This window comes from Babylonia areolata, chromosome 31 (genome assembly GCF_041734735.1).
Source record: "Babylonia areolata isolate BAREFJ2019XMU chromosome 31, ASM4173473v1, whole genome shotgun sequence".
Classification (NCBI taxonomy): domain Eukaryota; kingdom Metazoa; phylum Mollusca; class Gastropoda; order Neogastropoda; family Buccinidae; genus Babylonia; species Babylonia areolata.
The window spans coordinates 14,094,616-14,114,411 of record NC_134906.1 but is presented as its reverse complement, the minus strand read 5'-3'; the positions used below and the strand labels follow the sequence as shown (position 1 = coordinate 14,114,411).

Below are 19,796 nucleotides of genomic sequence, written 5' to 3'. Positions count from 1 at the left end.
ATGATATAGTAACGACGACAACAATATAAATGACAACAATATTACCACCATCACCATCACTCCTACTAATGCTAAAGCTCAGTGCTGCTGCTGTTGCTGTTAGTGCTACAACTACTGCTGCTGCTACAACTGCTACCTGATTATTGCTGCTGCTACTGCAACTATTACTACAACAACTACTACTACTGCTGCTGCTGCTGCTGCTACTACTACTACTATTGCTGCTGCTGCTGCTACTACTACTACTACTGCTGCCACCACTGTTGCTAACTATTACTACCACTGCTGCTGCTGCTACTACTTCCAATGCTACTACTACTGTTGCTGCTGCTACTGCTTCTACAACTACTGCTGCTGTTGCTCCTCCTCCTACTTCAACAACTACTGCCACTACTGCTGCCCGTAACATGCAAGACGAAGTGGAAAGAAAGCAGCCCTGACCAGGTGTAGGCGTGGGCGTGGTGGGGGTGGTAGAATGGTCCGAGCACAGCCCACAGGCCTTGGCACAGTGCATGTCCATGTAGTCCGGGTTCCTCGCGCACTCCCCCCGCCCCGCCCACTGCCCGCACTGCCCGTCCCCGGCCTGGTTCACGCAGGGCGCTGAAATCATGGGGCATAGGGATGATCCTGTCGTTATGAGTGATGATGGTGGTGGTGATGATGGTGGTGATGACGATGATGATGGTACTACTTCTACTGCTGCTGTTACTACTACTACTACTACTGCTGCTGCTGTTACTACGACTACTGCTGCTGCTGCTACTGCTACTACTATTACTACTACTGCTGCTGCTGCTACAGTGACGACGACAACGACAACAACAAGAACAAAAACTACTACTATTACTGTAACGACGACAACTACGACGATGACTACTGCTGCTGCTGCTCCACCACCACCACCACCACCACTACGACTACGACTACTACTGATGATGATGATGATGATAGCAGACGAAGAAATTTTGTTTGCACCAATGTTAAAAAAACAACAAACACTGGAAATACTGGAAATTGTGACGTTGCTCGTTCGCTCATCCTTGTACATAATAGCATATTACACAAGACTGAAACACATTGAAATGAATAAATAAATAAATATGTAAAAAAAAATGAATATATAAACTGATGAATGAATGAATGAACAAATAACTAAATAAAAAGGCGAAGGGGGATACGTCAGAAACCAATTACAAAATTAGTCAATGATTATTCACATAAAGTCAGATGTTAAAAACATATGATGATGGTGATGGTAATAACGACATCAATCGCAGTGATGATGATGATGATGGTGGTGGTGTTAATGACGATGAAGTCTACGAAGAAGCTGAAGAAATAGACGATGATGATGGTAATAGTAACTTAGACAAGTATGTTTTTCGTTTTGTCGACCCAGATCACCAGGAAAACAAAGAAAATGATGACGATGAAAATTGGAGGGAAGGACAGGGAAAGGGAGTGACAGAGGAAGATGGAAAGAGAAGGAGAGAGGGGAAAAAAAAGAGAAGAGAGGAGGGGGTTGAGAGCAAGAGAGATACGTATATGCACACAATACAACACTTACACAGACAGGGTCACACACACACACACACACACACACACACACACACACACACCACCCCCTTCCTCACGTTTTGGAATGTCCTCTCTGCAGAAACACTTGCAGTGTTTGTTGACAAAACACGGACTCCGACAGGAAGGCTTGGTCTTGCAGTTAGCTGCGAAAAACCCCCCACATCACACAATAATGAAACGTTCGCCAATAATACCCATGTTTTACCCACGTAACCACCTCCTACTTACCACGTGAAGAACAGAAGAACTGTCACACATCCGCTGTTGTATGTACCACATCTAGATTGAACCAGCCGATCACTGAGGACCAACGCCTCGACCACACCACCCTCACGGAAAAGACCACAGACACGAACACCCTGACCTGAAGGGCGAAACGACAATAGGTCGTTAAACTCACCCATGCGATAGGGAACCAACCGATCAGGAAAACTGAGAAACTTCTTGTTAACCCCATGATCTCTCGCAGCCCCACGATTTCTCTCACTTTACGAGAAAGCGTGAGGATTTCGAGAAACTGTGATCGTTTCCCGTTCCTAGAAATCGTGGGCTGACACTTCCTTGGCATGGACTGTGTTCAAACGAACGTATATCGGGTGTCCCAAAAGAACTGTTTCAAGGAGAAAGGCGGGGGTGGAAGAAGGATCGTAAAGGAATTTCCAGGCAAGGGGTGGAGTCATGTCACTGTAAACAGACTTATCGCTAAAATACGCACTACAGGGTCAGTAGCACGTAAAATTGGCAGTGGGAGACCCAAGACTGCATGTTCGGAGGAGAACAAGGACCGTGTTGAGAAACTGATTCACTCCCAGGAGGAGAACCCAGGGGACCCACACATCTCTTTGAGAAGTTGCAAGCGATTTATAAGTGAGCAAGTCTTCTGTGCAAAGAATGGCGAAATAATTTTACGTGCTACTGACCCTGTAGTGCGTATTGTAGCGATAAGTCTATTTACAGAGACGTGACTCCATCCCTTGTCTGGAAATTCCTTTACGATCCTTCTTCCACCCCAGCTTTTCTCCTTGAAACAGTTTTCAATGGTAACCTTATCACATTTACTCAAAGGCATGGTTGATCCTTCCAAACTAAAACATTGGACAGAACTGATTTTGGATACAGACGACAATAAAAAATCAATAGACTTGACACCCAGACAGGCTATTTTTCGACTGACACTGATTGACAGATGCCAACACCTGGCAGCTGGCATGAACATGATGGTCACATTGCACAGCTCTGATATTGGAGTTTTTGACACGCTGTTTTGAATTTGAAAATACTCGCATAATTTGCGTTCGAACTTTTAGATATTTTGCAGACTTGTTGGTGATACCCTAAGGTTACTGTATGAAATTTGTTTTTAATGAATTCGGTTTCTCTATTACTGAGAAAATACTTGCCAAAAAGCGGTTCACTTTTTTGGGACACCCGATACAGTCCAGCGGTGAAATAACTTGGTCTAAAAGGTTAAAACTATGCACAGGTGGCGCTGCTGGTTAGTGTTTCTTAGCTAGGACAGTATGCTGACCCAGACCTGCCTGATAAAGCTCCAACGGAGGAGTATCCGTGAGGCTGGGTGGTACGTTGTTCCACTGGCGCAGGGTTTTGGGAGAAGGAGCTGTTGCAGAGGGCTTTGGGTAGGGGTGGGGTGGGGAGTTGGGGGGTTGTGCGTTCCCATACAGTCTTTGGGCTACCCTTGTCCGGCTGTCCCGTCTGGTGTGAAATAGGGACTTGTTGCTGATCTTGTGAAGGATGGTCAGGCGGTTGTGTTGTATTCTTTCTAAGTTGTCTTCTTTCTAGACTTGTGTTGCCTTCTTTCTAAACTTGTGTTGTCTTCTTTCTAAGTTGTCTTCTTTCTAAACTTGTGTTGTCTTCTTTCTATGTTGTCTTATTTCTAAACTTGTGTTGTCTTCTTTCTAAACTTGTGTTGTCTCCTTTCTAAACTTGTGTTGTCTCCTTTCTGTCTTCTTTCTAAACTTGTGTTGTCTTCTTTCTAAACTTGTGTTGTCTTCTTTCTAAACTTGTGTTGTCTCCTTTCTAAACTTGTGTTGTCTCCTTTCTGTCTTCTTTCTAAACTTGTGCTGTCTTCTTTCTAAACTTGTGTTGTCTCCTTTCTGTCTTCTTTCTAAACTTGTGTTGTCTCCTTTCTGTCTTCTTTCTAAACTTGTGTTGTCTCCTTTCTGTCTCCTTTCTAAACTTGTGTTGTCTCCTTTCTGTCTTCTTTCTAAACTTGTGCTGTCTTCTTTCTAAACTTGTGTTGTCTTCTTTCTGTCTTCTTTCTAAACTTGTGTTGTCTCCTTTCTGTCTCCTTTCTAAACTTGTGTTGTCTTCTTTCTGTCTTCTTTCTAAACTTGTGTTGTCTCCTTTCTGTCTTCTTTCTAAACTTGTGTTGTCTTCTTTCTAAACTTGTGTTGTCTCCTTTCTGTCTTCTTTCTAAACTTGTGTTGTCTCCTTTCTGTCTCCTTTCTAAACTTGTGTTGTCTTCTTTCTGTCTTCTTTCTAAACTTGTGCTGTCTTCTTTCTAAACTTGTGTTGTCTCCTTTCTGTCTTCTTTCTAAACTTGTGTTGTCTCCTTTCTGTCTCCTTTCTAAACTTGTGTTGTCTTCTTTCTGTCTTCTTTCTAAACTTGTGCTGTCTTATTTCTAAACTTGTGTTGTCTCCTTTCTAAACTTGTCTTTCTGAACTTGTGGTGTTGTCTTCTAAGTTGTCCTCTTTCTAAACTTGTGTGTTGTCTCCTTTCTAAACTTGTGCTGTCTACTTTCTTAACTTTCTAAACTAGTGTACTTTTCTTTCTAACTACTATTGTCTTCTTTCTAAACTTTCCAAACTTGTGTTGTCTTCTTTTTAAACTTTCTAAACTTGTGATGTCTTCTTTCCGAGTGTGTGTCGTCTGCAAACGCTGATACATTCAGTCATTTGTGTGATGACGATCCTGTACAACCTCAACTTGCAGAATTCATATGGGAATGTTTCAAAGTACGTGGCAGGGTATAACTCATACGTCTCATGTTTAGTTATATTTAGCTACATTTATTGTTGTGTCTATAAATCATTGTTTACAGTTTTCATGACAAATAGATTTGATTCTGATCATGATTCATACACACACACACATACAAGCACACACACACACACATACAGACAGACACACACACATTCATATGCGCGCACGTGCGGGCGCGCGCGCGCCAGCACACACACACACACACACTCTGAGACAGAGAAAGTCCGAACCACTGTACCACTGCAGTTGTACATGAGGTTGACGGCCTTGACATCAGAGAAGGACAACAGCTTGTCGGCGACCTGACCAATCAGCTTCTCCTTGCTCTTGTCACGTGCGTGGATCGTCTGCGCGCGCCCGTTGTAGGAGAACGCCTGTGATGGAAGGACATTTTGGGTTTTCTTTTGACGACAAAGGTTTTGTTGTTTTTTTCTTATTGAAATAGAAGAGCATTATTACAGCAGATGCGTATGTAAATATATTGTCAAAAACAAGTGGAGAAATGACTCACGTTGTGCAAATATACCCACGCATACGCGCGCACGTGCACACACACGCACGCACACACATACACAAACACATGCACACGCACACACGTAAACACGCGCGCGCACACACACAAACACACACCTCACAACACACACACACACACGCACGCACGCACGCACACACCTCACAACACACGCATCCCCCACCCCACCTCCATCCCCCCGCCACACACACACACACACACACACAGCCCACAGTCACACCGGAACAAAAGGACATCGAAACAAAAGTTGCCCACAGTTACAAAAAACAACAGAAAAGGAGATAGCAAAAAGGAACTAAAAGAGTAGCCCAAGGAGCCCACCGTCTTCCCATAATGCATGACGGAAGCGTAGTCATACTCCACCCCCATGGTGTCCACAGCCTCACTGTTGTACTTGTCGAACCAGTGCCGCAAGCCGGGCGCCACATTCCGGTAGTCAATGGTGATGTAGCGGTCTCTGTCTGGAAGCTGGTGCTCGTGGAACAAGCCGATCGCGTGGCCCGTCTCGTGCAGGTACAGGCCTTTCTGTGGGGTGGATGGATGGATAGAGAGATAGACAGATATATAGATAGGTAGACAGATAGATAGATAGAGAGACAGACAGAGAGACAGACAGACAGTTAAACAGGTGGAGCTAGCTAGCCGGATGTGATGGACAGAAAGAGAAACAAAGAGACAGATAGAAAGAGATTGTTCATAGAGAGATAGAAAAAATAGATGAACAGAGAATAGATAAAGATAGAAAATTAGATAACTTTTAGTAGAAAAATAGATAGATAGATAGATAGGTAGATAGATCGAGGGATAAATCCTCAGATAGAGAGAAAGTAAATGTAGAAAGAACGGATATCATAATTCGCGCAGGTAGAACACTCTGTGTAGGTCGCATAGACAGATAGCGAGATGGAGACAGATGAACAGAGAGACAGCGGGTTATGTGAAGTACAAAAAGATTTTCACAAGGCAGTTATCAATCTGACACCGGTCGTCAATAAGGCACAGAACAAGAGAAAGAAATCACATCAGAAAACATCATCATCATCAGCAAAGCATAATGACGACAAGGAGAAGATGACAGAGCGAGGAGAAGAAAGAAAAAAAAAAAAAGCATCATCAATAATCAAGCAGCAGCATATACTGACAGAACATAGTAACATGGTGACTCACGAGTACATACAGACAGAACATAGTAACATGGTGACTCACGAGCACATACAGACAGAACATAGTAACATGGTGACTCACGAGCACATACAGACAGAACATAGTAACATGGTGACTCACGAGCACAGACAGACAGAACATAGTAACATGGTGACTGACGAGCACAGACTGACAGAACATAGTAACATGGTGACTGACGAGTACATACTGACAGAACATAGTAACATGGTGACTCACGAGCACATACAGACAGAACATAGTAACATGGTGACTCACGAGCACATACAGACAGAACATAGTAACATGGTGACTCACGAGTACATACAGACAGAACATAGTAACATGGTGACTCACGAGTACATACAGACAGAACATAGTAACATGGTGACTCACGAGTACATACAGACAGGACATAGTAACATGGTGACTCACGAGTACATACAGACAGAACATAGTAACATGGTGACTCACGAGTACATACAGACAGAACATAGTAACATGGTGACTCACGAGTACATACAGACAGGACATAGTAACATGGTGACTCACGAGTACAGACTGACAGAACATAGTAACATGGTGACTCACGAGTACAGACTGACAGGACATAGTAACATGGTGACTCACGAGTACATACAGACAGAACATAGTAACATGGTGACTCACGAGTACAGACTGACAGAACATAGTAACATGGTGACTCACGAGTACAGACAGACAGAACATAGTAACATGGTGACTCACGAGCACATACAGACAGAACATAGTAACATGGTGACTCACGAGTACAGACTGACAGAACATAGTAACATGGTGACTCACGAGTACATACAGACAGAACATAGTAACATGGTAACTCACGAGCACATACTGACAGAACATAGTAACATGGTGACTCACGAGTACATACAGACAGAACATAGTAACGTGGTGACTCACGAGTACAGACAGAACATAGTAACATGGTGACTCACGAGTACATACAGACAGAACATAGTAACATGGTGACTCACGAGTACAGACAGACAGAACATAGTAACATGGTGACTCACGAGTACATACAGACAGAACATAGTAACATGGTGACTCACGAGTACAGACAGACAGAACATAGTAACATGGTGACTCACGAGTACAGACAGACAGAACATAGTAACATGGTGACTCACGAGTACATACAGACAGAACATAGTAACATGGTGACTCACGAGTACATACAGACAGAACATAGTAACATGGTGACTCACGAGTACATACAGACAGAACATAGTAACATGGTGACTCACGAGTACATACAGACAGAACATAGTAACATGGTGACTCACGAGTACATACAGACAGAACATGGTGACTCACGAGTACAAACAGACAGAACATAGTAACATGGTGACTCACGAGCACATACAGACAGAACATAGTAACATGGTGACTCACGAGTACATACAGACAGAACATAGTAACGTGGTGACTCACGAGTACAGACTGACAGAACATAGTAACATGGTGACTCACGAGCACATACAGACAGAACATAGTAACATGGTGACTCACGAGTACAGAGTGAAAGAACATAGTAACATGGTGACTCACGAGTACATACAGACAGAACATAGTAACATGGTGACTCACGAGTACAGACAGAACATAGTAACATGGTGACTGACGAGTACATACAGACAGAACATAGTAACAAGGTGACTCACGAGTACATACAGACAGAACATAGTAACATGGTGACTCACGAGTACAGACAGACAGAACATAGTAACATGGTGACTCAAGGTACAGACTGACAGAACATAGTAACATGGTGACTGACGAGTACATACAGACAGAACATAGTAACATGGTGACTGACGAGTACATACAGACAGAACATAGTAACATGGTGACTGACGAGTACATACAGACAGAACATAGTAACATGGTGACTCACGAGTACAGACTGACAGAACATAGTAACATGGTGACTCACGAGTACAGACAGACAGAACATAGTAACATGGTGACTCAAGGTACAGACTGACAGAACATAGTAACATGGTGACTCACGAGTACAGAGAGAAAGAACATAGTAACATGGTGACTCACGAGTACATACAGACAGAACATAGTAACATGGTGACTGACGAGTACAGACAGAACATAGTAACATGGTGACTGACGAGTACATACAGACAGAACATAGTAACATGGTGACTCACGAGCACATACAGACAGAACATGGTGACTCACGAGTACACACAGACAAAACATAGTAACATGGTGACTGACGAGTACAGACTGACAGAACATAGTAACATGGTGACTGACGAGTACATACAGACAGAACATAGTAACAAGGTGACTGACGAGTACAGAGAGAAAGAACATAGTAACATGGTGACTCACGAGTACAGACTGACAGAACATAGTAACATGGTGACTCACGAGTACAGACTGACAGAACATAGTAACATGGTGACTCACGAGTACAGACTGACAGAACATAGTAACATGGTGACTCACGAGTACAGACTGACAGAACATAGTAACATGGTGACTCACGAGTACAGACAGACAGAACATAGTAACATGGTGACTCACGAGTACAGACTGACAGAACATAGTAACATGGTGACTCACGAGTACAGACTGATAGAACATAGTAACATGGTGACTCACGAGTACAGACTGACAGAACATAGTAACATGGTGACTCACGAGTACAGACAGACAGAACATAGTAACATGGTGACTCACGAGTACAGACAGACAGAACATAGTAACATGGTGACTCACGAGCACATACAGACAGAACATAGTAACATGGTGACTCACGAGCACAGACTGATAGAACATAGTAACATGGTGACTCACGAGTACAGACAGACAGAACATAGTAACATGGTGACTCACGAGTACATACTGACAGAACATAGTAACATGGTGACTCACGAGTACATACAGACAGAACATAGTAACATGGTGACTCACGAGTACAGACTGACAGAACATAGTAACGTGGTGACTCACGAGTACAGACTGACAGAACATAGTAACATGGTGACTCACGAGTACAGACAGACAGAACATAGTAACGTGGTGACTCACGAGTACATACAGACAGAACATAGTAACGTGGTGACTCACGAGTACATACAGACAGAACATAGTAACGTGGTGACTCACGAGTACATACAGACAGAACATAGTAACGTGGTGACTCACGAGCACATACAGACAGAACATAGTAACATGGTGACTCACGAGTACATACAGACAGAACATAGTAACGTGGTGACTCACGAGTACAGACAGAACATAGTAACATGGTGACTCACGAGCACATACAGACAGAACATAGTAACATGGTGACTCACGAGCACATACAGACAGAACATAGTAACATGGTGACTCACGAATCGACAGCCAGGACTTTGCAGGATCACGTTCTGGGTACCTCCGATCATTCCCACACCAGAGCTGCACCTGTGTCACACACACACACACACACACACACACACACAGACATTAAGACCGTATTGTATTTTCATAGTGTATTTCTCATGTTAATCTATATCTGTTTTATTTGCTTGTTCGTTCTGTCAATTATTTCTTCTTCTTCTTCCTTCTCTTCCTCCACCTCCTTTTTCACACTCCTACTACACACACATACTACTACTACTGCTCTTCATCCTGCTACTTCTTCTTCTGTTGATTCATATCTATGTTGTTTGCTTGTTCGTTTTATCAATTTCTCCTTCTTCTTCTGCTCTTCCTCCTTCTTCTTCGTGATCCTCTTCTTGTCCCCCCCCCCCTTCCTCTTGTTCTTCCACCTCCTCCTCCTCTTCTTCTTCGTCTCCGCTCCAGTTCAGTCTGGTGTGCTGCAGTGGTGAGCTCTGCAGCCCTGTTGACCTGGGAGATAGGAAAAATCTCCACCCTTTACCCGCCAGGCGCCGTTACCGAGATTCGAACCCGGGACCCTCAGATTGACAGGCCAACGTTTAAACCACTCGGCTATGGGGACACTGGATCACAGTCCAACACCTGACCTATTCTGCCACGGCGCCTCTGTTTGTAAGACAAAGGGACATAACTGAGACCATTGCTACTTGCCCTACCTATCAGCTATCATGCAGGTGAACAAGAGGTATAGTTTCAGTTTCAGTTTCGTAATTAAGGAGGCGTCACTGCGTTAGGGCAAATCCATATACGCTACACCACATCTGCTAGGCAGATGCCTGACCAGCAGCTCTACCCAACGCGCCTAGTCAGGTCTTGAGAGCATGCATATAATTATTTGTGTACCTGTCGGAATGGATTTCTTCTAATATTTTTGCCAGAGGACAACACTCTTGTTGCCATGGGTTCTTTATCACTGCGCCAGATGCGAGCACGCGGGACCAAGTTTTTTTTTTGTTTTGTTGTCTCATCCGAATGACCAGACGCTCAAACCTGAGAGAAAGGGCGAGAGTGCGATTCGAACCTTGACACTCACGGATTCTGTATTGGCAGATGAGCGTCTTAACCATTCTGCCACCTTCCTCCTCACAGGTACAGAGAAACACTGCTTGCCCTGCCCACCAGCAAGGGGTACAGAGAAATACACCTACACACTTACCTCCCTCCACGTTGCTTTGTCATTAAATTCATAGTGATCGATCTTCGTGATTTGTTTTGCTTGCAAACGTTATTTCATTTAGTTCATACTCGAACACAGACGCACACACACACTCATTTACGCACACACACACTCATTTACACACACACACACATTCATTTACACACGCACACACACATACTCACACATTCATTCATATACACACGCACACACACGAACGAACTCTCACACACTCACATACATACACACCCACCCACACACACTCACTCCCCCCCCCCCACATGCACACATACACACGCCCCTTGACCCCCCTCTGCCCTCGCACACACAGAGTCTCTAAAAGACCAACGGAACAAAACGTCACTTTACCCAACCCCATTTTGAAACCGGATCCGGTTTCTATCGTAAGCAGTGGCGGGCCGGAAGCGGATACACGTCATCTGTTCCCAGTCAGCCAAAGCTTCCTTGATCTCCGAAACTTCCTCGTAGGCTGTGTACAGAGAATGAAAATGAATCATATTCATTCATATGATTCCCTTAGTTTTGGTGTAAAGTATGAAACAAAGCTAAAACAGAGAGAGGGAGAGAGAGGGGGGGGGGGGGCAGAAGAGATAGAGGGAGAGAAAGAGAGAGAGAGATAGAGAGATGAAACGAAACAAAACTTTGAGTGGGTAAAATGATATGAATGAGAGAGAGAGAGAGAGAGAGAGAGAGAGAGAGAGAGAGAGATTGTATTCCTTGTTTCTAAGTGGATAATAATTTAGTACGTGTGGGCTTTTTTTTTTTCAACCAGTGCCTGCTCTATGATTATCAATTCAAATCAAATCAGCAAATGCAGTACATGGTACTCACACACACACGGACATACACACACATACACAACACACTCACAGACACAACACACACACACACACACACACACACACGCACACACACACACACAGACACACACACACACACACACACACACAAACCACACTCACAGATACAACACACACACTTACATACACACAAACAAACACAGACTCACAACACTCATAGACACAAAAAAAACACACACACAAACAACACACATTCAGACACAGACCCCCCCCCCCCCCCCCAAACACACACGTATGTTATACACAACAAAACACGGTACATCCCTCTCCCCCCATCCCCTTACCCCCTAAACCCCCACTCTCCCCTCCTCCCTTCTCTTTCCCCACCACATCGTTTACCCCCCCCCCTTCGCCCCGCACCCCCACCCCACCCCTTACCCCCTAAACCCCCACTCTCCCCTCCTCCCTTCTCTTTCCCCACCACATCGTTTACCCCCCCTCCCCTTCGCCCCGCACCCCCCCAACCTCCACCCCTTACCCCCTAGACCCCCACTCTCCCCTCCTCCCTTCTCTTTCCCCACCACATCGTTACCCCCCTCCCCTTCGCCCCGCACCCCCCCAACCTCCACCCCTTACCCCCTAGACCCCCACTCTCCCCTCCTCCCTTCTCTTTCCCCACCACATCGTTTACCCCCTCCCCTTCGCCCCGCACCCCCCCAACCTCCACCCCTTACCCCCTAGACCCCCACTCTCCCCTCATCCCTTCTCTTTCCCCACCACATCGTTTAAACCCCCCCACCCCCCTTCGCCCCGCACCCCCCCCCCACCTCCACCCCTTACCCCCTAGACCCCCACTCTCCCCTCTCTTTCCCCACCACATCGTTTACCCCCACCCCTTCGCCCCGCACCCCCCCACCTCCACCCCTTACCCCCTAGACCCCCACTCTCCCCTCCTCCCCTCTCTTTCCCCACCACATCGTTTACCCCCCCTCCCCTTCGCCCCCCCCCCACCTCCACCCCTTGCCCCCCACTCTCCCCTCCTCGCTTCTCTTTCCCCACCACATCGTTTACCCCCCCCCCACCTCCACCCCTTACCCCCTAGACCCCCACTCTCCCCTCCTCCCCTCTCTTTCCCCACCACATCGTTTACCCCCCCCCCCCTTCGCCCCGCACCCCCCCCCCCACCACCCCTTACCCCCTAGACCCCCACTCTCTCCCCTCCTCCCCTCTCTTTCCCCACCACATCGTTTACCCCCCCCCCCCTTCGCCCCGCACCCCCCCCCCACCTCCACCCTCCCCTCCTCCCTTCTCTTTCCCCACCACATCGTTTACCCCCCCCCCCCTTCGCCCCGCACCCCCCCCCACCACCCCTTACCCCCTAGACCCCCACTCTCCCCTCCTCCCCTCTCTTTCCCCACCACATCGTTTAACCCCCCCCCTTCGCCCCGCACCCCCCCCCCCACCACCCCTTACCCCCACTCTCCTCCTCCCCTTCTCGTTTCCCCCCCCACATCCCCTTCCCCTACCCCCACTCCCCTCTCTTTCCCCACCCTCGTTTACCCCGCACCCCCCCACCTTACCCCCTAACCCCACTTCCCTTCCCCTCTCTTTCCCCACCACATCGTTTCCCCCCCCCCCTCGCCTCGCCCCGCACCCCCCCCCCTCCCTCCACCCCATCTCAGTCTTCCCTTTCCACCACATCGTTTACCCCCCCCCCCCCTTCGCCCCACCCAGCACCCCCACGCCCTCTCTTCTCCACAAATCTTTACCTCGACCCTTACTTCAATTTTCCAGAGACCCCCACTCTCCTCTGCCCTTTCTTTTCCCCCAAACCACCAATCGTTTTTGGTCCCACCAACCACCTCAAACCTTCAGACCCGCACTGCTTCCCTTCACTCACCATCGTTAACCCCCTTAACCCCACCTCCTCCCCGTCCAGAACCGCTTCCCCCTCCTTCCCCACAACAATCGTTAACCCCCCCCTTCGCCCCGCACTTGCCTCTCCCTCGTCCTCTTTCCAACATTTCATTACGCCATTACCCCAGACCCCACTCCCCTCCCCCCCTCTCTTTCCCCACCACACTTTACCCCCACCCCTTCGCCCACCACCCCCCCACCCCTCCACCCCTTACACCCCACCCACTACACCTCCCCCCCCCCCCACTCACCCACACCACTTGACCCCCCTCTCCCTCCTCCCTTCTCTTTAACCACAACAAACGTCACTTTACCCCACACCCCTTTGCCCCGCACTCCACCCGAACCTACACTCACTTTCCCCAGACGCCCAACTCCTCACTCCTCCATTCCTCTAGCCACACGAAGCAATCGTTTATACCCACGACAAGCCCGACGCGCAACCACACGCGGTCCACCCTACCCTAAGAAAACGACATCAAGATCAATCGAAACAAACTTTGGTCATATATGAACACGACCCGGCAGAGAAAGAAGAGTCCCTTCGCGATACAAATCAACCCTTGGCCACTTTCACCCTCCTGCCATTTCATTCATCCAACCAAATCGTATATACCACACACCCCACCCACATCACAACAACCCCGCACACACACCCCCGCCACCACCCACACCCGCCACACCCCAGACCCCCAACCCAACCCCTCCTCCCATCCTTCCACCACAATCGTTACACCCTCACCCATCGACCACGACACCACCCCCCCACCACCCCTTACCCCCACTCTCCCCTCCTCCCTTCTCTTTCCCCACCACATCGTTTACCCCCTCCCCTTCGCCCCGCACCCCCCCCCCCTCCACCCCTTACCCCCACTCTCCCCTCCTCCCTTCTCTTTCCCCACCACATCGTTTACCCCCCACCCCTTCGCCCCGCACCCCCCCAACCTCCACCCCTTACCCCCTAGACCCCCACTCTCCCCTCCTCCCTTCTCTTTCCCCACCACATCGTTTACCCCCTCCCCTTCGCCCAGCACCCCCCCCCCCACCTCCACCCCTTCCCCCCAAACGAAAGGTTCCACTGACTGAAGTCGGGGTGATTAATTTGGTAAGGGATGACGTGCTTCGGCCATCTTGTTCTGACGTCACTGATTGTTTTCCGCTTCTCTCGGGGGCGTGCGGAGGGTTGCCTGCGCGTGCACACAAATGACGTGATCGTCAAACGTCAAATAAATTACAGCTACGATAATCATTATGGATCGTTAAATGGGGGAGAGTGACATTCAAACACACACCGTGTGTGTGTGTGTGTGTGTGTGTGTGTGTGTGTGTGAAGTTCTGTCTCCAGTTCTTCCCTCGCTTTCTTTCTCCCATCTCTCCATCTACCTGTCTGTTCCCCACCCCTCTCTGTCTCTCTTTCTGTCTGTCTGTCTGTCTCTCTCTCTCTTTGTGTTTCAGTATCTCTCTGTTTGTCTCCGTCTATGTCTCTCTGTCTCTAACACACACTCTTACACGCACACAGACACAGACACAGACACAGACACTTTTTTTCCTTAGCAGTTGACAATATCATTGTCCACACCAACATACACAATTTCATCGAAAAGAAGTATTAATAGTAGAAAGAAATGATTTAAGTTTTAACAATATTTTTTTTTTCTCCAGAAAACAATAAGTGGAATTTAGTGGAGTATGTGCAGATTCTATAATATCTATATGAACATATTTGTCTCACGCTTTCAAAAGGACACTCACATAATGAAACTCATCAGCAATGTCGTTTGTGGAACGTTTATCACGGATTCTTTCGTTTCTACGTAAACTGTCGAAGAGCTGTCTATTACTCAGTAAAAGCATTACTGGTTGTTCTAAACTTTACTAACTGGATTAAACAGACTACTTTGCAAACTTTTGACCATTCTCCTTCGTCCATGCCGTACTCTCAAGACTCTCCGGTTCCCCAAGAAACTGCTGTATGGCGAACTCCAACATGGCAAGCGCTCCCATGGAGGCCAAAAGAAGCGCTTCAAAGACACTCTGAAAGCTTCTCTGAAGGCCTTCAACATCAGCCACGACACATGGGAGCTGAATGCAATGGACAGACCAAAGTGGCGTTCAGCTGTCGACAAAGGCGCCAAATCCTGTGAGGCCAACAGAATCGCTGCAGCAGAGCAACGCAGACAGGCCAGGAAAAGCAGTGCCAGCAAGTCCCCGACAGCCGCCACCATCTCCTGTCCACACTGCGTCAGAACCTTCCGGGCGCCGATTGGCCTGACCAGTCATCTGCGCACCCACAGATCCCAACCCACCCACCCCTAGGATGACTAGATGGTCCTCGTTGATCCCGACGGACGAACCACCACACTCTCAAGACCTAAGGGGCACCACCGATGACCTGGCAACCAGTTCTCTGCATCTCTCCCTCTTCCTCGTCTCTCTCAGGGCGTCGCTTTGTCAGGCCTGTCCGTTCTGGGACATGTGTATTATTTGTTTTAATATTTGTATTTGTATTACTCTTTTTTTTTTTTTGTCACAACAAATTTCTCTGTGTGAAATTTGAGATGCTCTCCCGAGGGAGAGCACGTCGCTACAATGAGAGCGCCACCCCTTTTTTTTGTGTGTGTGTGTGTGTGTGTGTGTGTTCTCTCCTGCCTGCATTTTTTGTTGTTTTCCCACCGAAGTGGATTTTTTCTACAGAATTTTGCCAGGGACAACGTGGGTTCTTTTATGTGCGCTAAGTGCGTGCTGCACATGGGACCTCGGTTTATCGTCTCATCCGAATGACTAGCGTCCAGACAACCACTCAAGGTCTAGTGGAGGGGGAGAAAATTCTGGCGACTCGGAATCTCCCGCTTCCTATGCGGACGCGTTACCTCTAGGCCATCACTCCACTGTCCTTGTCCTTCCATCTCTTTTTCTGTCTGCCTCTGTGGCAGTGAGAGGGTTAAGAAGCAAAGACAACAAGAGAGAGAGAGAGAGAGAGAGAGAGAGAGAGAGAGAGAGAGAGAGAGAGAGAGAGAGACAGAGAGAGAGAGAGAGAGACAGAGAGAGAGAGAGACAGAGAGAGACAGAGAGAGAGAGAGAGAGAGACAGAGAGAGAGAGAGAGAGACACAGAGAGAGAGAGAGAGACAGAGAGAGAGAGAGAGAGACAGAGAGAGAGAGAGAGAGAGAGACAGAGAGAGAGACAGAGAGAGAGAGAGAGAGAGAGAGAGAGAGAGAGAGAGAGAACAAAAGGTTCAACTCACTGGTAGAGACGCAGGAACTGTCGAGGGGTCAGTTTCATGTCCAGTTCTGCAGTCACCAGCCCTGTCCTGGTCATCCTGTTGCTCATCTGGATCACCGCTGGTGACAGACAGACAGACACACAGACAGACAGACATAAAACACGGAGCGACCTTAACTGGATAACTAGAGAAAATGTGTTGATACATATGATACTCCAAATGTATTTTAGAAAACAATGTACGGATAGTGTTCCTTTCACATGACGCTGCTGGACGCACGTCAGTTACGCAAAATGTCCTTAATTCTATGCTAATTTTAAGTGTAATGTCCTTAATTCTATGCTCATTTTAAGTGTAATGTCCTTAATTCTATGCTCATTTTAAGTGTAATGTCCTTAATTCTATGCTCATTTTAAGTGTAATGTTTACTACTTGCTATAACATTGCACAGTTATCAACACCTGATGAAAATGGGTCCACCTTGACCTTGAAAAAAGTCAATAAAAAAAAAAGGAAGCATTGGACGAAAAGAGTTATTTCAAGAGGGAAGTGGAACAAGCTTCGCATTTAAAATGTTTTTCATTTAAAAAAAAAAATCCAGACCTCTCGGGGGGAAAATCATGCACAGGTATTATTTCACACACATGATTCTGCAGTTTCAGTTTCAGTTTCTAAAGGAGGCATCAATGCGTTCGGACAAATCCAGTGGATTGATGGCCTAGAGGTAACGCGTCCGCATAGGAAGCGAGAGAATCTGAGCGCGCTGGTTCGAATCACAGCTCAGCCGCCGATATTTTCTCCCCCTCCACTAGACCTTGAGTGGTGGTCTGGACGCTAGTCATTCGGATGAGACGATAAGCCGAGGTCCCGTGTGCAGCATGCACGTAGCGCACGTAAAAGAACCCACGGCAACAAAAGGGTTGTTCCTGGCCAAATTCTGTAGAAAAATCCACTGCGATAGGAAAAACAAAACAAAACAAAAAAAACAAAACAAAGAAAAAAAAAGTGGCGCTGCAGTGTAGCGGCGCGCTCTCCCTGGGGAGAGCAGCCCGAATTTCACACAGAGAAATCTGTTGTGATAAAAAGAAACACATATACAAATAACACATGCAATATACGCTACAGCATATCTGTTCAGCAGATGCTTGACCAGCAGCATAACCCAACGCGCTCTGTCAAACCTTGAGTACAAGCAGATATATCAGTGTACCTATCAGAGTTAGATTTCTTCTACAGACTGCTGCCAGAGGACAGCAGTTTTGTTGCCATGGGTTCTTTTTCAGTGCGCCAAATGCGTGCTGCACATGGGAATGACTAGACGCTAAGTTCAATTTTTCAGTCTAACTAGGGAGAAAGGGCGAGAGTGGGATTCGAACCCAGACCCTCACGGACTCTGCATTAGCAGATGAGCGTCTTAACCATTCTGCCACCTTCCTCCTACATAAGAAGAGAGAGAGAGAGAGAGAGAGAGAGAGAGAGAGAGTGAGGCTCAAGCAAAGAATTTTTTAAATAACAGAAATAGAAAGGGGGATGGAGGGGGAGAGGGACAGAGAGAGGGAGGGAGAGAGAGGGAGAGGGTAAGGGAGAGACAGAGAGAAGAGCAAGGAGAGGGAGGGAGAGAGAGGGAGAGGGTAAGGGAGAGAGAGAGAAGAGCAAGGAAAGGAGAGGGAGGGAGAGGGAGAAGCAGAAGAGAGAAGCTCAAGCTAAGAATTATCACTTAAAAAAAAATCAAGTCCTCTGGGGAAAAAAATCACAGGTCATATTTCATACACACGAAGAGAAGAGAAGTGAAATTGGAAGGACAGAGAGGGAGAGAAAGAGATCAAAAGAAATGAGGGAGGGGGGTGGGGAGAGATGGATAAAGGGAGAGAAAGACAGAGGGGAGAGAGAGACAGAGAGAAAAAGAGGGAAATGAAGAGAGGGAGAGGGAGAGAAATGAGAGAGAGGGAGAGACAGACAGAGAGACAGAGAGAGAGGGTTCGTGACCCACAGTTCTCACCATCAGTCCCCCCGTAAGCATCCACGATGAGCTGATCGATAGTTTTGGGCGGGGGGAGGTGTGGGGGAGGTCTGTAGCTTCCTCTCTCTTCAATCCTCCTCCTCTCTTCCTCTTTCCTCTCCTCCTCTTTGGCTTCCGCCATTCCCAGACGACACTCCCACTGTTGCATGGTTGGTGAAACATTGAGACTCGGTGGATTGTCCATAGAAAATAAAGTTAATTTGAATCATTGACGAGTTGATGGCGCATCGTTTTAGTACGTCCACATTTGGGACTGCGCAGTCCCGTACCTTTATGTCATGTAATCCAAGAGCAGTAAACACACACACACACACACACACACACACACAAGCGGACAAGCACGCACGCACGCACATACGAACCAACAACAACATCAACAAGAATTCAGAACAAAAAAAAATTAACACTCTGAAAAACAAAACAAAATAAAACAAACATAAAACCAGCCAACAAAGAAAACTTACTTGCAGAAGTGTGCCCGAACCTATAATGACCAAAACAACAACACAACGAAACATGTCTTTCAAGAGAAAACCCAGCTCCGATACGGATAAAAAAAAAAACACAGAAAGAAAAAGTTGGTTGTTTCAGGATGACGAAAACAACCACAGGCAGCTAGCTTTTATAGCCATCAACAAACCACAATATTAATGTCATCAACACCATACAGCTGTCGTTTCGCTGTTAATGAGCATAATTTCTCATTAACTGTCACACAAATTATGCTGGTAACGAACACCATCTGACAACGTGTGTTCGTCTCGGCTGACATAATTCTTGGCATTTCTCTGATGTGTAGCGGAATGTCATATTTTGATAGTTAGTGTGCACTTTTAGAGCAATTACCTCCCCCCCCACCCTCCTCCCCCACAACAACCCACCCACCTCCTTTTCTAACCCCCCCCCCTTGTCCATTCCACAACGTACCCCCCCCT

General features: G+C 47.1%; 1 protein-coding gene across 1 annotated transcript in view; it reads right to left on the bottom strand.

Moving 5' to 3' along the window:
- LOC143276021 (zinc metalloproteinase nas-13-like) overlaps nt 1-19,436 on the bottom strand; it is a 28,046-nt gene extending 8,610 nt beyond the window's left edge. Inside the window, exons 1-10 of the mRNA XM_076580406.1 lie at nt 19,326-19,436; nt 18,841-19,000; nt 16,863-16,959; nt 14,703-14,806; nt 11,251-11,371; nt 9,680-9,749; nt 5,436-5,639; nt 4,821-4,956; nt 1,635-1,721; nt 442-600 (exon numbers count right to left, since the gene is read on the bottom strand). Coding sequence (XP_076436521.1) covers nt 442-600; nt 1,635-1,721; nt 4,821-4,956; nt 5,436-5,639; nt 9,680-9,749; nt 11,251-11,371; nt 14,703-14,806; nt 16,863-16,959; nt 18,841-19,000; nt 19,326-19,379 — 1,192 coding nt within the window. The 5' untranslated portion in view covers nt 19,380-19,436. The remainder of the gene's footprint in view (nt 1-441; nt 601-1,634; nt 1,722-4,820; nt 4,957-5,435; nt 5,640-9,679; nt 9,750-11,250; nt 11,372-14,702; nt 14,807-16,862; nt 16,960-18,840; nt 19,001-19,325) is intronic.
- Between the last annotated feature and the right edge of the window lie 360 nt (nt 19,437-19,796).